This window comes from Eleutherodactylus coqui, chromosome 8 (assembly GCF_035609145.1).
Source record: "Eleutherodactylus coqui strain aEleCoq1 chromosome 8, aEleCoq1.hap1, whole genome shotgun sequence".
Taxonomy (NCBI): domain Eukaryota; kingdom Metazoa; phylum Chordata; class Amphibia; order Anura; family Eleutherodactylidae; genus Eleutherodactylus; species Eleutherodactylus coqui.
This window is the reverse complement of record NC_089844.1, coordinates 372,517-395,241: the sequence shown is the minus strand read 5'-3', so window position 1 is coordinate 395,241 and position 22,725 is coordinate 372,517. Positions and strand designations below refer to the sequence as shown.

Sequence of the window (22,725 nt, the reverse complement as noted above, 5' to 3'; positions counted from 1 at the left end):
TGTATAGAGTGCATTTGTTTAAAGTTAGGACTAGTTTAAAGTTATCTTCATTGAAAAGTACAGTGCTTTTCCTTCAAAAATAAGGACATTTCAATGTGACCCCAAACTTTTGAACGGTAGTGTACATTCATTCGTTTTTATATATCTAGATAACAACCAATCACAGCGCAGCTTTCATGTTACCTCAGTGGTATAATATATAACAACCAATCACAGCGCAGCTTTCATGTTACCTTAAAGGGGTTGTCCTGCGGCAGCAAGTGGGTCTATACACTTCTGTATGGCCATATTAATGCACTTTGTAATGTACATTGTGCATTAATTATGAGCCATACAGAAGTTATAAGAAGTTTTTAACTTACCTGCTCCGTTGCTAGCGTCCTCGTTTCCATGGAGCCCGCCTAATTTTCGGCGTCTAATGGCCAAATTAGACGCGCTTGCGCAGTCCGGGTCTTCTTCTTTTCTCAATGGGGCCGCTCGTGCAGGATGCCGGCTCCGTGTAGCTCCGCCCCGTCACGTGCCGATTCCAGCCAATCAGAAGGCTGGAATTGGCAATGGACCGCGCAGAAGCCCTGCGGTCCACCGAGGGAGAAGATCCCGGCGGCCATCTTCAGCAGGTAAGTAAGAAGTCACCGGAGAGCGGGGATTCAGGTAAGCGTTTCGCCGCTGGACAACCCCTTTAACAATATAAAATATAACAACCAATCACAGCGCAGCTTTCATGTTACCTCAGCAGTAAGAGAAATAACAACCAATCACAGCGCAACTTTTATTCTGCCTCAGCAATATAAAAAATAGCAACCAATCACAGCGCAGCTTTCATGTTACCTCAGTGGTATAATATATAACAACGAATCGCAGCGCAGCTTTCATGCAACCTCAGTAGTATAAGAAGTAGCCACCAATCACAGCACAGCTTTCATGTTACCTCAGCAGTATAAGAAATAGCAACCAATCACAGCACAGCTTTCATGTTACCTCAGCATTCTCAATATCCAGCAATTGTCTTGCGAAACGTTCGGCGGATGCATCATTTTCTGGTTGAACACTCATCCCGTTGCTCGTAATGCCTTTTGCTTTTGTGCTTGAGATGGAAATCAAACGATCTTTGTCTGGCGGGCATAACTGTCGACGACGCTCGCACGCGCCCCACCTATCGTAGGATAGTTGTACTATGCCAGTAATCTTCCCAGGAGTGTACTCAGCAACTTCCCAAAGTCTCATGGCAATTGGATGAATGGTGTAGTAATGCATAAAAGACAGACAGACAGACATACATTCATTTATATATATCAGGAAGTGAGAGAATTAGATTCTGTACGTAAAATTTGGACGCTAATTCTTTTGCGCATAGAATTGAATAATGGAGTTGGGACCCATTAACTTTTTCTATTTATGACATATTCAATGCCCGTGCCAAATTTCAAGTTTCTATGTGAGAAAATTACATTCCGTACGTAAAATTTGGACGCTAATTCTTTGGCGCTTAGACTTGAATAATCGAGTTGGGACCCATTAACTTTTCCTATTTATGACATAATCAATGCTCGTGCCAAATTTCATGTTTCTACGACATCGCGAAGTGAGAGAATTAGTGGCAGTGATGGAAATCAAACGATCTACGTGGGGGGGGGTCGTAACTGTCGACGACGCACGCATGCGTGTCATTTATTGTAGCATAAATGTACTATGCCTATAATCTTCCCAGGAGTGTACTCAACAACCTCCCAAAGTTTCATGGCGATCGGATGAATGGTGTAGTAGCGCATAAAGGACAAACAGACACACAGACAGACAGACACGCATACATTCAATATTATATATATAAACTAGCTTACCCGCCGCGCGTTGCTGCGAAGACAGACATACATACATACATACATTCGTTTTTATATATCTAGTGTAGTAATGCAAAAAGGACAGACAGACAGACATACATTCATTTTTATATATATATAGATGACATCAGGAAGTGAGAGAATTAGATTCTGTATGTAAAATTTGGATGCTAATTCTTTTGCGCATAGAATTGAATAATCGAGTTGGGACCCATTAGCTTTTCCTATTTATGACATAATCAATGCTCGTGCCAAATTTCAAGTTTCTATTACATTGGGAAGCGAGAAAATTAGATTCCGTACGTAAAATTTGGACGCCAATTCTTTGGCGCATAGAATTGAATAATCGAGTTGGGACCCATTAACTTTTCATATTTATGACATAATCAATGCTCGTGCCAAATTTCACGTTTCTATTACATTGGGAAGCGAGAGAATTAGATTCCGTACGTAAAATTTGGACGCCAATTCTTTTGCGCTTAAAATTGAATAATCGAGTTGGGGCCTATTAACTTTTCCTATTTATGACATAATCAATGCTCGTGCCAAATTTCAAGTTTCTATGACATTGGGAAGCGAGAAAATTAGATTCCGTATGTAAAATTTGGACGCTAATTCTTTGGCGCTTAGAATTGAATAATCAAGTTGGGACACATTAGCTTTTCCTATTTATGACATAATCAATGCTCGTGCCAAATTTCATGTTTCTACAACATCTGGAAGTGAGAGAAGTGGTGGCAATGATGGAAATCGAACGATCTACGTGGGGGGGGGGGGGTCGTAACTGTCGAAGACGCACGCACGCGCGCCGTTTATCATAGAATATTTGTACTATGCCTTTAATCTTCCCAGGAGTGTACTCAACAACTTCCCAAAGTTTTATGGCGATCAGATGAATAGTGTAGTAGCGCATAAAGGACAAACATACACGCAGACAGACAGACACGCATACATTCAATTTTATATATATAGATAACTAGCTGATATACCCGGCTTCGCCCGAGTTAATTTGGTACTGGTGTTTATCTGGTGTTCACACGGAAAATCTTATGAAGTCGTGGTTACTTAAGAGATACTGAGGAAAAACATATGTTCACCATTTTGCATAGTTCTTTGCGTTACCCAGGAAACACCACGTGGAGGTAACCATGCAACGTTTCCTTCATATAAAATGACATCAGGAAGTGAGAGAATTAGATTACATACATAAAATTTGGACACTAATTGAATAATCGAGTTGGGACCTATTATCTTTTCATATTTATGACACAATCAATGCTTGTGCCAAATGTCATGTTTCTATGACATTGGGAAGTGAGAGATTTGGATTATGTACTTAAAATTTGGACGCTAATACTTTTGCGCATAGAATTGAATAATGGAGTTGGGACCCATTAGCTTTCCCTATTTATGACATAATCAATGCTCGTGCCAAATTTCCCGTTTCTATGACACCAGAAAGTGAGAAAATTACATTCCGCACGTAAAATTTGGACGCTAATTCTTTTGCGCATAGAATTGAATAATGGAGTTGGGACCCATTAGCTTTTCCTATTTATGACATAATCAATGCTCGTGCCAAATTTCCCGTTTCTATGACACTGGAAAGTGAGAAAATTACATACCGCACGTAAAATTTGGACGCTAATATTTTTGCGCATAGAATTGAATAATGGAGTTGGGACCCATTAGCTTTTCCTATTTATGACATAATCAATGCTCGTGCCAAATTTACCGTTTCTATGACACCGGCAAGTGAGAAAATTAGATTCCGTACGTAAAATTTGGACGCTAATTCTTTTGCGCATATTATTGAATAATCAAGTTGGGACTCATTAGCTTTTACTATTTATGACATAATCAATGCTCGTGCCAAATTTCCTGTTTCTATGACACCGGAAAGTGAAAAAATTACATTCCGCACGTAAAATTTGGACGCTAATTCTTTTGCGCATAGAATTGAATAATCGAGTTGGGACCCATTAGCTTTTCCAATTTTTGACATAATCAATGCTCGTGCCAAATTTCCCGTTTCTATGACACCGGAAAGTGAGAAAATTAGATTCCGTACGTAATATTTGGACGCTAATTCTTTTGCGCATAGAATTGAATAATCGAGTTGGGACCCATTAGCTTTTCCAATTTTTGACATAATCAATGCTCGTGCCAAATTTCCCGTTTCTATGACACCGGAAAGTGAGAAAATTAGATTCCGTACGTAATATTTGGACGCTAATTCTTTTGCGCATAGAATTGAATAATCAAGTCGGGACCCATTAGCTTTTCCTATTTATGACATAATCAATGCTTGTGCCAAATTTCCTGTTTCTATGACACCGGAAAGTGAAAAAATTACATTCCGCACGTAAAATTTCGACGCCAATTCTTTTGCGCTAGAATTGAATAATGGAATTGGGACGTATTAGCTTTTCCTATTCATGACATAATCAATGCTCGTGCCAAATTTCCCATTTCTATGACACCGGAAAGTGAGAAAATTACATTGCGCACGTAAAATTTGGACGCTAATTCTTTTGCGCATAAAATTGAATAATCGAGTTGGGACCCATTAGCTTTTCCTATTTTGGAGATAATCTATGCTCGTGCCAAAATTCATGTTTCTACGATATCAGGAAGTTGGAGAACTTTCGGCGAGTCAGTCAGTCAGTGAGTCAGTGAGTCAGTGAGTCAGTGAGTCAGTGAGTCAGTGAGTCAGTCAGTCAGTCAGTCAGTGAGTCAGTGAGGGCTTTCAGCTTTATATATATATATAGATATCCTTCCTCTCCAGAAAGACATCTAGTCCCCTCTTAAGCTCCTCTATGGATTCTGCCATCACCACATCCTCAGGCAGAGAGTTCCACAGCCTCACTGCTCTTACAGTAAAGAACCCTTTTCTGTGTTGGTGATGAAACCTGCTTTCTTCTACACGTAGCGGATGCCCTCTTGTTACCGTCGCAGTCCTGGGTATAAACAGATCATGGCAGAGATCCTTGTATCGTCCCATCATGTATTTATACAGAGTTATTTGGTCGCCCCTTAGGGTGCCCACCCACTAGCGTTTTTTTACTGCGAAATTCGCAGCGGTTTTTTTTTTCTGCAGGGGTCTTTGGGCTATGGGACATGCAAAGCTAAAATCGCGATCACGCAAAATCGCGATATCGCGGTAAATCGCGATTTTGCGCGATCGCGATTTTTACATTACAAGTGCCATAGACCCTCTGCAGAAAAAAAAAAACGTGCGAATTTCGCAGTGAAAAAAAACGCCAGTGGGTGGGCGCCCTTAGCCGTCTTTTTTCCGGGGTGAATAATCCCAGTTTTGGTGCCTCTCTGGGTATTCCAGTCCCGTCGTTCCATGCATTAGTTTAGTTGCCCTTCTTTGAACCCCCTCAAGCACTGTAACATCTTTCCTGAGCCCCGGTGACCAGAACTGTGCGCAGTATTCCATGTGAGGCCTGACAAGTGCCTTATATAGTGGGAGGATAATGTTCTCGTCCTTCGCCCCTATACCTCTTTTAATGCACCCCAAGACTTTATTAGCTTTTGCAGCAGCTGACTGGCATTGGTTACTCCAGTTTAGTCTACAGCCCACTAGTACCCCCAGGTCTTTTCCCTAGCAGTACCCCATTTAGTGTATATTGGTGACTGTTTCTTCTGCCCATGTGCATAACCTTACATTTTTCAACATTGACCTTCATTCACCATCCACCCCCCCCCCCCCCCCCAAGCCCCCGGCTTATTTCGCTCCGTTTGTAGCCGCACATTGTCCTCTGTTGCATTGATTATATTGTATAATTTTTTATCATCTGCAAATATTGATATTTTACTGTGCAGCCCCTCTATGAGCTGGTTGATAAATATATTGAACAGAATGCGGCCCAATACTGAGCCCTGTGGCCCCCACTACTGATGGGGGCCCAATCAGAGTACGAACCATTTATTACCACCCAGACGAGCGTGGTTTACTCACTGCAAAGCAAGCAAAGCAATGAGTAAACCATACTGCTGTCTTCCTTGAACAGATCACATGAATGGACTGCTTCTAGCTCCGTTGAGCAGCCCGTTCACACGATCCGTGCCGCAGGCAGTGAGCTTACACGGCTCCCATTGGAGCCTATGGAAAGCAAGCTGCACCTCGGTGCACCATGGAGCTGACCTGTGAGTTTGCACTGGCTGTCCTTTCTTTTTTAAAAGCGCAGATTCTGTGCTTCGAAAGAGCGTCTGTGTCAGCGCTTCCATGGGAACCAATTGGTTCCTATTGCTGTAGCAGCGAGTAAACCACGCTCATCTGACCCAGGCCAGAGAGTGAGATCAAGCTGGTGAACTTCAAGTGATATTGATTATCATTAAGATGAAATACTAAATCCTGTGTGGCCGCCTCAGTGCGATCCCACATATAATGATATTGGCTCTGGCATACCACACTATCTGAGCTTTTATATGGGTTAAAGTTTGAGCAAATCTATTGTTCCTCCGACCAATCCACCGTCAGATTAGCTAGCATCGGGGAGAATCTCCACCCCATGGGGCTCTCGTTATCTGTAGGTAAAAATTACCATCAAAGGCAAAAAACTGATGTGTTAATGAATACTCTCCACCCACTACTATAAACTCTTGTAGCTTCTCACTGGATTTGCTGGGTTCAGCGCAATCCTGGATATTTGTCAAATAGTAAAGATAGTAAAGATGTGGAAAAACACTTCGGAGATTTGTCATGGAAGGATCGGTATATGTGGTTAACATGTGATGTAGAAAGTGTATATTGGTGTATTCCACATCATTTAGCTATCATTGCTGTTACAGACCATCTTCCAAAATACGGCGTATTTACTAAGACCTGCTGTGTATTACGCTGCACAATGCTGCGATAAAACAAACACACCTAACTAATTAGGCTGCGCAGCCTTTTTGTAATTATGGCGCGGGTGTGTCCTGTGCTGATGTGAAAGGTCTCCGTCGGCACAAAAAGTGCAGCAAAATGTGCAGATTTGCACCCAAAAAAGGCTCCTTCACGGCACGAAAACATTGCGGTACTGCAAGAGCTTTTGTGCATACGCTTGTGGGAAAGAGCCTTAATGGTGTATTTCCACAGGCAGGTGTGGTACTGGTCTGGGAAAGTTAGACCAATATCGCACTTGTAGACCTGCAATCTTCAGACTTCTGTGCCACAAACACGTGATTCACATCCCTGCAGTAAGCGCTTTTCAAAGTGCATGAAAAAAATGCATGTTATTCTATGGCATATGTGCAAAGCACTTTTTTCACACCCCCATAGGAAAGGGTGGGCGATTCGCACAGCAGAATCACCCAAAAGAAAGATATGCTGCAGTTTGTTGTTCTCGCACTGTCGGTACAAGAACAAAAATGCTGATATAAATTAACCCATTGAAAATATTGGGGTTCTTTTCCCATGCAGGTTCCATCCATATTGAAGTCACACGGGAATATCACCTGTGTAAATACACCTTTAATCTAGTAATAAAGCTTTTCTGCAGATATTTTCCATGTTGCAGTATGTAGACAGTTTCAGACCTCCTGTATACACTCTTTGTCTACACAAATATACATAAACACTTGTGACTTGATGGTGTAGATGATATTTCTGGGATGTGGGGTGTAGTAAGAGATATTACTATTGGTCGCTGCTCTTAGGGATTCTCTCATGAAGACTGCTGTTATAAGAAGTTGGCTCCGGCTTCTCTAGTCCATGACCATCAGCTGGGATCTCTGGGAGCCACATATGGGGATTCTGGTGAATTGACACCCATGTGATGCAGAATCTACCAGATCCACCAGCTGCCCCTCCTCATTCTGGCTCATAGAGAGGGACCTCGAGGACTAGTCACCCCTCTAAGATGTGCATTGTGATTAATAGGCATATGGAGAGGGGACGTCATGGGGAGACAAGCGCTGTTATACTAGTATTTCCTTATATTCATGGATTTTTATATTATTTTCTGTTTATTTTCACAGCTCCAGTGAGACTTTATGGAGGAAACACTGAATGTGAAGGATTAGTGGAAGTGAAATATGAAGGAGAATGGTGGGGAGTGGATTATGACCCTGGCAACATTGCTAATATAGTTTGTAGAGAGCTGGGATGTAACACTGCAAATCTACCACATCGTGTGACCAGAGGGGATATATTTGTGGATGGTTACAGGAGGAAGTTGTATCTAGTATGTACAGGAGAAGAGTCATCCTTGTCACAGTGTGAATATATTATAGCTGATGGTATAATGTCACCTTCTGCATCTCTGATTGGAGTGCGATGTTCAGGTAAGAGACGTGTCTTTTCTCTCCACACATCACACACTGGACTGGATACAACATGACCCAGGAATAACAGATCCGACCTGCTGTAACCCACCAAACCTCCCTCCTCCCCAGACGCCATTAGCAGCAAACAGTAGTAGTTGGACAGCAGCCCTCCAATCTTCCCCAACTTCAGTGATGGGAGGGAAACTCACTTAGGGCTGAAAGGCACGCTCCCAGCAAGATGTGGACTCTTCATCCAAATAAAATCAGGCCAACCTGTCAAGATGGAGCAGCATACGGGGTGCAAACAGAAGTCCTCAATGCATTTTTTTTACCAGGACATATCTCTTTCTTTCAATCCATACACCAGCGAACGTTTTGACTGCTACCTGCTGACTTTATCAAGTCAATGACATGCACATAATACATGAGAGACTAAATACAAACTATGGATGACATCGACCCAATCACCACACCACATTAGAAATGCCCATCATGTACCAAAGTCCTGATTGGCCACTCGGGATGTAACCAGCTGAGGACAATGATTGTGGTCAGACCCCCCCACTTATGCACAGCACTTACTCAGTATCATCTCTGCGTCCCAGCATATGCGCCACAGCCCTCCCATCAGGAGTCACGGTGTGCGCCCTCACATATGAGGTGCCAGCGCATGCGCAGCACTAACTTAGCATTCCTTTACTGCCATAAGTCTGTTAATGTCCCATCATCCTTGCTTATAATTTGTATGTATTACTAGTAGAGATGAGCGAGCGTACTCGTCCGAGCTTGATGCTCGTTCGAGTATTAGGCTGTTCGAGATGCTTGTTACTCGAGACGAGCACCACACGTTACTCGAGTCAATTCCTTCCCTGAAAGATTTGCGCCATTTTCTGGCCAATAGAAACACAGGGAAGGCATTACAACTACCTCCTGTGATGTTCCAGCCCTATCCCACCCCCCTGCAGTGAGTGGCTGGCGAGATCAAGTGACCCCCGAGTATTTAAATCGGCCCCGCCCGCGGCTCGCCTCAGACACAAGCTGGCAGAGATTAGGGAGAGTGCTGCTGCTGCTGTTGCTGGTTTAGGGAGAGTGTTAGCGACAAGAACCCCAACGGTCCTTCTTAGGGCCACAGCTCACCTAGTGCACTACTGTTGTGGCTGCTGGGAGCAGTTTTGCCTTTTTTTTTTTTTTTGGTATATTGGGCGTGCGGCCCAATTACAGCTATAGCGTTCTCAGGCTGCAGTCTGTACTAAGTAGTATAGGGGAAGTATTGGTGAGGCAGGGACAGTGGTAGGGTGGAATCCTGTCTACCTGTGCATTTAACTCCGTGGTTGCTGGGAGTTGTAGTTTCTCAGCATTGCACTGCAAGGCCTCAGTTCAGCCTTCAGTGTAATCTTTTGCTGGGTGCAGTTAGCGTTAAGTAAGCGCTCTCTGTTTCCAAGTGCACGTTTAAAAAGCACTAATATTTTTCTCCTCTCTGTGTTACCAGACAGCTGACGGCGCAGTGTACGGTGCCAGACAGCCATGGAGGGAGAGTCCAATACACGCTCCATTGCCTGCATTGCATTGGAGAAAAACTAATTTAAAAAAAAAGGAATCCTTTTTTGCGTCTGCTTGTAACCCAGTGCACATTACTGCGTGGCCTGTGGGACTTGAGGTGAATCTCAACTGCATAGTGCACAGCTAGTCCTGCTTGCATCCTTCCTTATAATTTAGCTCAGGCTTCTTTTTGCGTTGTATAACCGTTGGCAGGCACCAACTGCGCGGCAATAATTAAAAAAATGTTTTACACCGCTCAGTGTCTGCTCGATTCTTAATCCACCATGCTGAAGGGTAGGGGTAGGGGTAGAGGACGTGGACGCGGGCGAGGACGCGGAGTTGCAAGTGAGGTTGTGGGCATAGGACGAGTTCATGGTCCAGGCGAATCACAGCCAGCTGCTGCGGGATTAGGAGAGAGGACAGTTTCTGGGGTCCCCAGCTTCATATCACAATTTTAGGGTCCACGTCATAGACCTTTTTTAAAAACCGAGCAGTGTGAGCAGGTCCTGTCGTGGATGGCAGAAAGTGCATCCAGCAATCTATCGACCACCCAGTCTTCTGCGCCGTCCACTGCTGCAACTCTGAATCCTCTGGCTGCTGCTCCTCCTTCCTCCCAGCCTCCTCACTCCATGACAATGACACATTCTGATGAGCAGGCAGACTCCCAGGAACTGTTCTCGGGCCCCTGCCCAGATTGGGCAACAATGGTTCCTCTCCCACCAGAGGAGTTTGTCGTGACCGATGTTCAACCTTTGGAAAGTTCCCGGGGTCCGGGGGATGAGGCTGGGGACTTCCGGCAACTGTCTCAAGAGCTTTCAGTGGGTGAGGAGGACGATGACCATGAGACACAGTTGTCTATCAGTGAGGTAGTAGTAAGGGCAGTAAGTCTGAGGGAGGAGCGCACAGAGGATTCGGAGGAAGAGCCGCTGGACGATGAGGTGACTGACTCCACCTGGTGTGATAAGCCAACTGAGGACAGGTCTTCAGAGGGGGAGGCAATTGCAGCCGCAGGACAGGTTGGAAGAGGCAGTGGGGTGGCCAGGGGTAGAGGCAGGGCCAGAGCGAATAATCCACCAGCTGTTTCCCAAAGCACCCCCTCGCGCCAAGGTGCTCTAAGGTGTGGCAGTTTTTCACTGAAACCGCGGATGACCGACGAACAGTGGTGTGCAACCTTTGTCGCGCCAAGATCAGCCGGGGAGCCACCACCACCAGCCTCACCACCACCAGCATGTGCAGACATATGATGGCCAAGCACCCCACAAGGTGGGACGAAGGCCGTTCATTGCCTCCGGCTTGTGCCACTGCCTCTCCCCCTGGGCCCCAAGTTGCCACTGAGATCTAACCCACCTCTCACGACACAGGCAAGACCGTCTCCTGGCCTGGACCCACACCCTCACCTCCGCTGTCCTCGGCCCCATCCAGCAATGTCTCTCAATGCAGCGTCCAAGCTTTAAATGTCCACATAGCCAAATTGATCAGCCTGGAGATGCTCCATTACAGGCTTGTGGAAACTGAGGCTTTCAAAAACATGATGGCGGCGCCACTATTTTTCACGATGTGCCGTCCCAGCCCTGCACGACCACGTCTCACGCAACATTGTACGCGCCCTCACCAACTCGGTTACTGGCAAGGTCCACTTAGCAACGGACACGTGGACAAGCACAGGCGGGCAGGGACACTATATCTCCCTGACGGCACATTGGGTGAATTTAGTGGAGGCTGGGACCGAGTCAGAGCCTGGGACCGCTCACGTTCTATCCACCCCCAGAATTGCGGGCCCCAGATCGGTGCTGGCATCTGTGGCGGTGTATGCCCCCTCCACTAAACCTTCCTCCTCCTCCTCCTCCAACGCAACCTCTACCTCGCAATCAAGATGTGTCAATAGCAGCAAGTCGCCAGCAGTCGGTGTCGCGCGGCGTGGCAGCACAGCGGTGGGCAAGCGTCAGCAAGCCGTGCTAAAACTACTCAGCTTAAGAGAGAAGAGGCCTACGGCCCACGAACTCTTGCACGGTCTGACAGAGCAGACCGACCGCTGGCTTTCGCCACTGAGCCTCCGACTGGGCATGGTCGTGTGTGACAATGGCCGTAACCTGGTGGTGGCTCTGCAGCTCGGCAGCCTCACACACGTGCCATGCCTGGCCCACATCTTTAATTTGGTGGTTCAGCGGTTTCTGAAAGGCTACCCACACTTGTCAGACCTCCTCGGCAAGGTGCGCCGGGTCAGTGCACATTTCCGCAAGTCCAACACCTACGCTGCCACCCTGCGGACCCTGCAACATCGGTTTAATTTGCCAGTGCACCGACTGCTTTGCGACGTGCCCACACGGTGGAACTCTACGCTTCACATGTTGTCCCGGCTGTATGAGCAGCATAGAGCTATAGTGGAATACCAACTCCAACATGGGCGGCGTAGTGGGAGTCAGCCTCCTCAATTCTTTACAGAGGAGTGGGCCTGGATGGCAGATATCTGCCAGGTCCTTGGAAACTTTGAGGAGTCTACCCTGATGGTGAGCGGCGATACTGCAATCATTAGTGTCACCATTCCTCTGCTATGCCTGTTGAGAAGTTCCCTGCAAAGCATAGGAGGCGGGGGAAGACAGTATGTCACTGGATTGTCAGAGCACCCTCATGTCTATATCTCAGCGCATGGAGGAGGAGGAGGGGGAGGAGCCTGAGGAGGAAGAGACAGCTGGGCCCACTGCAGAGGGTACCCATGCTGCTTGCCTCTCACCCATTCAGCGTGTATGGCCTGAGGAGGAGGAGGAGGAGGATCTTCAAAGTGATCTTCCTAGTGAGGACAGCCATATGTTGCATACAGGAACCCTGGCACACATGGCTGACTTTATGTTCCGAGGTCAGAAACGCTCTTTTCTCCTTAGGGAGAGCAACTATATACTATAAACTAAGTGAGGAGACTCAAATGGCCATGCACGCTCCTCTGGGTAATATGCAAATAAGGGAGATGGAATAAATCCTCCACAGTGCCACCTATTGAAAGGCAGCATTCCTTCGAGTCAAAGTGGGACTTTTTATACAAGTCTTCTTACAATGACTGGGAATCAAAAGCAAAGCCAGACTCCATGTACATACAGCTGTTTCCGGGTTATTGCCCATCATCAGTGTACAGTAGGAGTCTGGCTTTTGCTAGTGATACCACTAGCAAAAGCCAGACTCCTACTGTACACTGATGATGGGCAATAACCCGGAAACAGCTGTATGTACATGGAGTCTGGCTTTGCTTTTGATTCCCAGTCATTTTAAGAAGACTTGTATAAAAAGTCCCACTTTGACTCGAAGGAATGCTGCCTTTCAATAGGTGGCACTGTGGAGGATTTATTCCATCTCCCTTATTGACTTTATGTTAGCATGCCTTTCTTGTGACCCTCGCGTTAGACACATTCTGGCCACTACAGATTACTGGGTGTACACACTGCTTGACCCACGGTATAAGGAGAACCTTTCCACTCTCATTCCCGAAGAGGAAAGGGGTTCGAGAGTGATGCAATACCACAGGGCCCTGGTGGACAAAATGATGGTTAACTTCCCATCCGACAGCGCTAGTGGCAGAAGGCGCAGTTCCGAGTGCCAAGTAGAAGGGGAGGCGCGGAGATCAGGCAGCATGTTCAGCGCAGCAGGGGAACACTCTCCAAGGCCTTTGCCAGCTTTATGGCTCCCCAGCAAGACTGTGTCACACCTCCCCAGTCCAGGCTGAGTCGGAGGGAGCACTGTAGGAAGATGGTGAGGGAGTACGCAGCCGATCGTACCACTGTCCTCCGTGACGCCTCTGCACTGTACAACTACTGGGTGTGAAAGCTGGACACGTGGCCCGACCTCGCGCTGTATTACCTGGAAGTGCTGGCTTGCCCTGCGGCTAGCGTCTTGTCATAGAGGGTGTTTAGTGCAGCTGGGGGAATCATCACGGACAAGCGTACCCGCCTGTCAACTGACAGTGCCAACAGGCTTACACTCATAAAGATGAACAAAGCCTGGATTTCCCCAGACTTCTCTACTCCACCAGCGGACAGCAGCGGTACCTAAAGACCTTTGTCAATCTGTGTATAATATTCCTCCTCCTCCTCCGGCTCCTCCTCCTGAAACCTCACGTAATAACCGCGAACGGGCAATTTTTCTGTGGGCCAAAAGGCTCATATAACTTTTCAAAATAATATTTATCTGTTTCAATTTTCATTAAAGCATTGACACTTCCACCTGAACCAATTTTTATTTTGGCTGGGCTGCCTCCAGGCCTAGTTACAAAATAAGCCACAGTAGGCTAAGCGATTAATGGGTTTCACCTGCCCTCTGGGTTGGGCATGGGCAATTTTTCTGGGGTACATTTGTACTGTCGGTACACCAATTTTTGAAGCCCTCGCCTACAATGTAATCCAAGTAATTTTTATGGGCTTCGCCTGCACTCATGGTACAGCACTGTGTCTGGGGTTGGCCTACACTTTTGCTACAGAAATGTTACTCTGTTCTGCCTACCTATACTTCTGCCACAGTAATGCTAGAGGGGTCTGACTATACTTCTGCAACAGAAATGTAACTTCGGTCTGCCTATACTTCTGCTCCTGAAATGTTACCATGGTTGGTGTATACTGTTACTACTGTAATTTTACTAATACTGGGCTCTGCCCATACTGCTTCTACGTAAATGTTACGGGGGCCTGTCTATACTGCTACTACTGAAATGCTACCAATACTATGCTCTCCCTGCACTGCTGCCAGGGAAATGTTTATCTACTGCTTTGCCCATACTGCTTCTACGTTAATGTTACTGGGGCCTGTCTATACTGTGTGACAACATGGGGGTTACAAATCACGCCAAACGGTCACTTCCTTCTTTACTTGCACTTTATTCACACAACTTTAACCAACACAAACGACTGGATCTCCAGATCAATAATAATTAATGATGGCAACTCATAAGTCTCTGATAGCTTTAACCCTCCACAGTCCGTAGGGTAAGCAGGTAAATCCTCAGCTGAGGATACAGTACAAGTCCATAGGGTTGAACAGACCTGTGAATGTCCAGAGCACAGCTGGTCCTTATGCCTTCAGACCCCTTAGTCCAAGGGCAGGCGTACTCCAGGGGTCTTGCTGAAACCTTTCAGCGCTTCATCCACAGCGCCTCTCTGCTCACCCAGGAAGTCACAGAATACTTGCAGCCTGTATCTCCCAGGCACACACCTTTCCTAGGTGTGGAGGTGAGGGGCGTCTCCCTGTGCACCTCTGGCCTTCTTTGTCCACACACTGGGCCTGGCAGCCCCAGCTCCACTGAGCTGCCACACTGGGCCTAGTTTTACAGGGGCAGTTTCAGTCCAACTATATATTTGGGAAAATTTACTACGTGGACCCTTAAGCTAGAGATATTAAAATATAACTTTTATTCGACAATAACTAAAAAGAAAAACAGGGAAGAACAAACACACATATATCAAATCCGATAAAAACCGGTAGGTTAGAATCTATGCCACTGTCTGTGGACAAATAAGGACCAATCAGGCTGAGTGAAGTTGTTACTCAGCTATTGCATATTATTGGTCTTGAAAAACAATGACTCAATAGTCCAAATTTATAGCGCACGGGTCATTCTGATAAAGAAATGACCCGTGCAAAACAACTGAATGTTTCAAGCGTAACCCTACGCGTTTCCCCCACACAGTGGGTTCTTCAGGGGTTTCGATACGCTGAATCCAGTGATATACTGGATAGTGGCTAAGAGAGATGGTACATAATGAAACCTCAAGGTATCCAGAGTTGTCAAAATAGATGAGCATTGGATACAGAGGAGTCAAATAATATAGATCTGTTTGTTCGGGCGACTACAACCATCCTAATAATTTTGTGGTTGTTACCCGATGGTAGATGTCGCCTGACAGGTCTATAACGGCCTAGTTCCTACAATGGCAATAATTAGGAATAGGGTAAGCTTTAAGAACAAATCTACTCTTTCGAATCGAGTTTGACCGGGATGGTGTTCCACGGTACACAGAAAGATTTTTGCCGTCAGATCATAATATACCAAGATAGCTATCTAAAAGCTCTCAGTTGATAAGAGATATTGGCTCAAAAAAATAATTAGATGGAATATCTAAGACCTATACTAATCCCTCAATAGAGTAGTCCCTAAGTCAGAGCTTTTAGAAGACAAAACTGAAATCAAATAAATGAAAAAAATGAAAAAAAACGGTGGCATGTCAATTCCATCGCCGTATTCTTGCCCACATAGGGAACATCAGACGGAACGAGCAGACACCGTTAGCCACACATATGTGGGACAAGCATGGGGAGGATGAAACCCAGGTTCACTTTCAAGGTATCGAGAGTATCCGTCCGGACGGACGGCGTGGCGATACAAACAAACTCCTCTTGTAAAAAGAAGCAAGTTGGATTTTTCGAATGCGTTCTGTTTTTCCAACTGGACTGAACGAACACCTGTCCTTCAATTGCTTCATCTAGTCGGGGCGTTTTTTGCATGTCAATGTTGTTTACGTGAATTATCAACTAAGTAATCGAGTATTGGAAGAGCAAATGACTCCATGATTTAGTTATCAAGCTTATCTAATCATTCTGATGCATCATTGTGCTTAGTTTCCTTTCTACTTTTTGGATGGGCCATTTGGAATATGGTCAGCCTTCTACCTTGTACACAACATAGTACACAGATCTTCGTACTATATTTAATTTATCAACTAGTACTGGATATAATTCACAGAACCGTTCATAGTTATTGTATTGCGCATAATTGATGACGGTATTCATTGCCGATAAATATATGGGAATTATTGCATGATTTGTTGACCAATCCTGACTTCTGAATCCATCTTGTTATGTTTGGCCTGTTTATTTTTATTACGTGTCCGCTAGAAACATAATAGACACTCGTCATGGTCTCTGGCTAATCCTAATCCTTTATAATACTATGATATACTGCATGTAAGTCTTTCTATTGCATTATCTTGCTTTGGAATTGTCACTCTAATGACAGAAGAGGCTGGTACGGACACAGACTGCTATATGATTTTATGGATGTGTGTCCAAATCATTAGTTGTCATGGTTACTGACTGATGCAATTTACAACGATATAACATTAGTTTAACAGCTATTCAGTCATTCCGGCGCTCTTGACACGCCCCTTATATGTCATGTGACGCTGTCTATGACGTGTAACGTCACATGACCCGTTTACTCTCATCACCGGGGTTATTGATCTCAATACCCCTTGTTAAGTGAGGCTAAGCTGCGTTTGAGCGCCGCAGCGCCCACTGCACTGCCCCTTTTTCGCCAAGCTGCGTTCGAGCGCCGCAGCGCCCACTGTACCGCCCCTTTTTCGCTCATGTGACTGATGACACGCTGGGTCATGTGACCTCCGCATCATCGTTACTATGGCCACTGACCTATACGGTCGCTGCAGAACGATGTCACGCTACACCTATGCGGCTGACAGGATCATCAACCGGCCTCTAGACGATCGTGTTGATTATACAACCGCTTTATCTCAGCGGTTTGTAGCAGAGAGGCGTCCTCATTGTATATATATTGAAAGACTTGCTGTACAAGTCACGGCACAGTTGGATGAATATAGTAGCGTCCTGGGGTCCATGGCAACGAACGAAACAAGGTACTCCTTCTAAGTAACCACGATTGGCCCATTCATGAGACACTCCCATACAAGGTGGAGCTGTATGACTCCTATTTAAGGGTCTGGGATCTGTGAATTCAGTATGCTGTCAGTCCACCATCCGGACTGACATGCCACCGTTTTTTTCATTTTTTTCATTTATTTGATTTCAGTTTTGTCTTCTAAAAGCTCTGACTTAGGGACTACTCTATTGAGGGATTAGTATAGGTCTTAGATATTCCATCTAATTATTTTTTTGAGCCAATATCTCTTATCAACTGAGAGCTTTTAGATAGCTATCTTGGTATATTATGACCTGACGGCAAAAAACTTTCTGTGTACCGTGGAACACCATCCCGGTCAAACTCGATTCGAAAGAGTAGATTTGTTCTTAAAGCTTACCCTATTCCTAATTATTGCCATTGTAGGAACTAGGCCGTTATAGACCTGTCAGGCGACATCTACCATCGGGTAACAACCACAAAATTATTAGGATGGTTGTAGTCGCCTGAACAAACAGATCTATATTATTTGACTCCTCTGTATCCAATGCTCATCTATTTTGACAACTCTGGATACCTTGAGGTTTCATTATGTACCATCTCTCTTAGCCACTATCCAGTATATCACTGGATTTAGCGTATCGAAACCCCTGAAGAACCCACTGTGTGGGGGAAACGCGTAGGGTTACGCTTGAAACATTCAGTTGTTTTGCACAGGTCATTTCTTTATCAGAATGACCCGTGCGCTATAAATTTGGACTATTGAGTCATTGTTTTTCAAGACCGATAATATGCAATAGCTGAGTAACAACTTCACTCAGCCTGATTGGTCCTTATTTGTCTACAGACAGTGGCATAGATTCTAACCTACCGGTTTTTATCGGATTTGATATATGTGTGTTTGTTCTTCCCTGTTTTTCTTTTTAGTTATTGTCGAATAAAAGTTATATTTTAATATCTCTAGCTTAAGGGTCCACGTAGTAAATTTAGCCACACTGAGCCTGGCAGCCCGGCACTCTCTCTGGCTCTCAGCCAGACACTGCCTCTTACTGCAGTAGGAACAACCCTTTTTATAGCACTGACCACACCTGTGGGTGTTTTCCTTCTTGCTTCAGGCATCAGACTGATTGTCTGTTTCCCCCTATAGGCCAGCACACCCCTACAACTGCTACTACTGAAATGTTACAAATGCTGTGCTCTCCCTACACTGCTGCAAGGCAAATGCGAATCTGTTGCTTTGCCCATACTGCTTCTACGTAAATGTTACTGGGGTCTGACTATACTGCTACTACTGAAATGTTACAAATGCTGTACTCTCCCTACACTGCTGCAAGGGAATTGTGAATCTGCTGCTTTGCCCATACTGCTTCTACGTAAATTTTACTGCGGCCTGTCTATACTGCTACTACTGAAATGCTACAAATACTATGCTCTCCCTACACTGCTGCAAGGGAATTGTGAATCTGCTGCTTTGGCTATACTGCTTCTACGTAAATGTTACTGGGGTCTGACTATACTGCTACTACTGAAATGTCACAAATACTATGCTCTCCCTACACTGCTGCAAGGGAATTGTGAATCTGCTGCTTTGCCCATACTGCTTCTACGTTAATGTTACTGGGGTCTGACTATACTGCTACTACAGAAATGTTACAAATGCTGTACTCTCCCTACATTGCTGCAAGGGAATTGTGAATCTGCTGCTTTGGCTATACTGCTTCTACGTAAATGTTACTGGGGTCTGACTATACTGCTACTACTGAAATGTCACAAATACTATGCTCTCCCTACACTGCTGCAAGGGAATTGTGAATCTGCTGCTTTGCCCATACTGCTTCTACGTAAATTTTACTGGGGCCTGTCTATACTGCTACTACTGAAATGCTACAAATACTATGCTCTCCCTACACTGCTGCAAGGGAATTGTGAATCTGCTGCTTTGGCTATACTGCTTCTACGTAAATGTTACTGGGGTCTGACTATACTGCTACTACTGAAATGTCACAAATACTATGCTCTCCCTACACTGCTGCAAGGGAATTGTGAATCTGCTGCTTTGCCCATACTGCTTCTACGTTAATGTTACTGGGGTCTGACTATACTGCTACTACAGAAATGTTACAAATGCTGTACTCTCCCTACATTGCTGCAAGGGAATTGTAAATCTGCTGCTTTGCCCATACTGCTTCTATGTAAATGTTACTGGGGTCTGACTTTATTGCTACTACTGAAATGTTACAAATGCTGTGCTCTCCCTACACTGCTGCCAGGGAAATGTGAATCTGCTGCTTTGCCAATACTGCTTCTACGTAAATGTTACTGGGGCCTGTCTATACTGCTACTACTGAAATGTTACAAATACTGTGCTCTCTCTACACTGCTGCAAGGGAAATGTGAATCTGCTGCTTTGCCCATACTGCTTCTACGTAAATGTTACTGGGGCCTGTCTATACTGCTACTACTGAAATGTTACAAATGCTGTACTCTCCCTACACTGCTGCCAGGGAAATGTTTATCTGCTGCTTTGCCCATACTGCTTCTACGTGAATGTTACTAGGGCCTGTCTATACTGCTACTACTGAAATGTTACAAATGCTGTGCTCTCCCTACACTGCTGCAAGGGAAATGTGAATCTGCTGCCTTGCCCATACTGCTTCTACGTAAATGTTACTGGGGTCTGTCTATACTGTTGCTATTCAAATGTTACTGGGGCCTGTTCCTACTGATACTACTGAAATGTTACTGGGGTCTGTTTGCACTGCTGGAACTGAAATATGACTGGGGCATGTCACAACTGATACTACTGAAATGTTACTGATGTCTGTCTACACTGCTGGAACTGAAATGTTACTGGGGTCTGTCTAGACTTATACTACTGAACTGTTACTGGGGTCTGTCTATACTTATACTACTGAAATGTTACTGGGGTCTGTCTACACTGCTGGAACTGAAATGTTACTGGGGTCTATCTAGACTTATACTACTGAAATGTTACTGGGTCTGTCTATACTGCTACTACTGAAATGTCACAAATACTATGCTCTCCCTACACTGCTGCAAGGGAATTGTGAATCTGCTGCTTTGCCCATACTGCTTCTACGTAAATTTTACTGGGGCCTGTCTATACTGCTACTACTGAAATGTTACAAATACTATGCTCTCCCTACACTGCTGCAAGGGAATTGTGAATCTGCTGCTTTGCCCATACTGCTTCTACGTTAATGTTACTGGGGTCTGACTATACTGCTACTACAGAAATGTTACAAATGCTGTACTCTCCCTACATTGCTGCAAGGGAATTGTAAATCTGCTGCTTTGCCCATACTGCTTCTATGTAAATGTTACTGGGGTCTGACTTTATTGCTACTACTGAAATGTTACAAATGCTGTGCTCTCCCTACACTGCTGCCAGGGAAATGTGAATCTGCTGCTTTGCCAATACTGCTTCTACGTAAATGTTACTGGGGCCTGTCTATACTGCTACTACTGAAATGTTACAAATACTGTGCTCTCTCTACACTGCTGCAAGGGAAATGTGAATCTGCTGCTTTGCCCATACTGCTTCTACGTAAATGTTACTGGGGCCTGTCTATACTGCTACTACTGAAATGTTACAAATGCTGTACTCTCCCTACACTGCTGCCAGGGAAATGTTTATCTGCTGCTTTGCCCATACTGCTTCTACGTGAATGTTACTAGGGCCTGTCTATACTGCTACTACTGAAATGTTACAAATGCTGTGCTCTCCCTACACTGCTGCAAGGGAAATGTGAATCTGCTGCCTTGCCCATACTGCTTCTACGTAAATGTTACTGGGGTCTGTCTATACTGTTGCTATTCAAATGTTACTGGGGCCTGTTCCTACTGATACTACTGAAATGTTACTGGGGTCTGTTTGCACTGCTGGAACTGAAATGTGACTGGGGCATGTCACAACTGATACTACTGAAATGTTACTGATGTCTGTCTACACTGCTGGAACTGAAATGTTACTGGGGTCTGTCTAGACTTATACTACTGAACTGTTACTGGGGTCTGTCTATACTTATACTACTGAAATGTTACTGGGGTCTGTCTACACTGCTGGAACTGAAATGTTACTGGGGTCTATCTAGACTTATACTACTGAAATGTTACTGGGTCTGTCTATACTGCTGCAAATAAAATGTTAGAGGGGTCTGTCCCTACTGCTGCCAATGAAATGTTACAGGGGTCTGTCCATACTCTTACCACTGAAATGTTAATAATTCTCAGCTCTGCCTATACTGCTGCTACTGCTATGTTACAGGGTTGTGGAAATGGAGGCTTCCCAAAGACATGATGGTAACGAGGCCGCGCTACTAGGTCCCCAGGCGCGACAACTTTTCAGCGACGCGGTTACTGGGAAGGTGCATATAACCACGGACACGTGGACAGGACACGTACTGCCTCAAAAACATCCCCCTCCTCCTCCTCCAACAATCAAAACATTCTTGGCAAATGCTTTTGCAGTGGTCCGTCTGGCAGCAGTCCAAGAATTTCACCTTAAACGACACAATAAGAAAGCCCCCCACCACGGCCCACTTAATCCTGGCCACATTCCGAAAACCAACTAAATAAAACTGTGCTACTATAGCCACACTCCACATTTCATCCTGGCCACATTCCGAAAACCAACTAAATAAAACCGCGCCAATAGGTCCACAGTCGCGACCACTATCCCACCAACACGGTTACTGGTAAGGTGCATATAACCACGTACACGGGGACAGGACACGTACTGCCTCTAAAACACCCCCCCTCCTCCTCCTCCAACAATGAAAACATTCTTGGCAAATGCGACACAATAAGAAAGCACCCCACCACAGCCCCGTCACGGCCCACTTAATCCTGGCCACATCCTGAAAGCCAACTAAATACGACCGCGGTAGTATTCCGTTATCCCTAGCTGAAGCTTTCAGACGACTGGTAGAGCAATGGTGGCTTCCAACTTGTTGGTACTGCTAAGTCCAAAGATTAGCGTACAGCTGAGGTCGGAATACAGGTGACTATAGAACACACCATCCCTGCAGGGCAAGGAACTGAGTTGCAGCAGGTACCGACCCTAAACGGAAGCAGGCCAGCTGAGAACCACATACTTTATTTGTGATCATCTTTGATAATTCCTAAGAAAGATGCTTGTGTGGTAGTAACCGGAAACTTTGATTGCTATTTGCTAACACTTTGAAATGGACACTGGAAACCATAGGAATGAAGCCTCTCCATTTTCCAGCTTGAGATGAGAAGGAGTGCAGACTTTCAGTACCTTGAGTATCCTTGTCATTGCAATCAAATGCCGCTCTCTTGCCTTAGAAAATACTAGCTTTTCCACATAGGTGTTGTCAATCTGTCTATACTGTTACTACTGAAATCCCACTAATACTGGGCTCTGCCTATACTGCTGTAACGGAAATGTTACAGGGGTCTGTCGATACCATTACTACT

At 45.2% G+C, this 22,725-nt stretch overlaps 1 protein-coding gene across 1 annotated transcript in view; it reads left to right on the top strand.

Annotated features, from left to right (window-relative positions):
* The window catches only part of LOC136577417 (scavenger receptor cysteine-rich type 1 protein M130-like), a 334,056-nt gene that overhangs the window by 61,410 nt on the left and 249,921 nt on the right, over positions 1-22,725 (top strand). The window contains exon 2 of the mRNA XM_066577312.1: positions 7,809-8,114. Coding sequence (XP_066433409.1) covers positions 8,075-8,114 — 40 coding nt within the window. The 5' untranslated portion in view covers positions 7,809-8,074. The remainder of the gene's footprint in view (positions 1-7,808; positions 8,115-22,725) is intronic.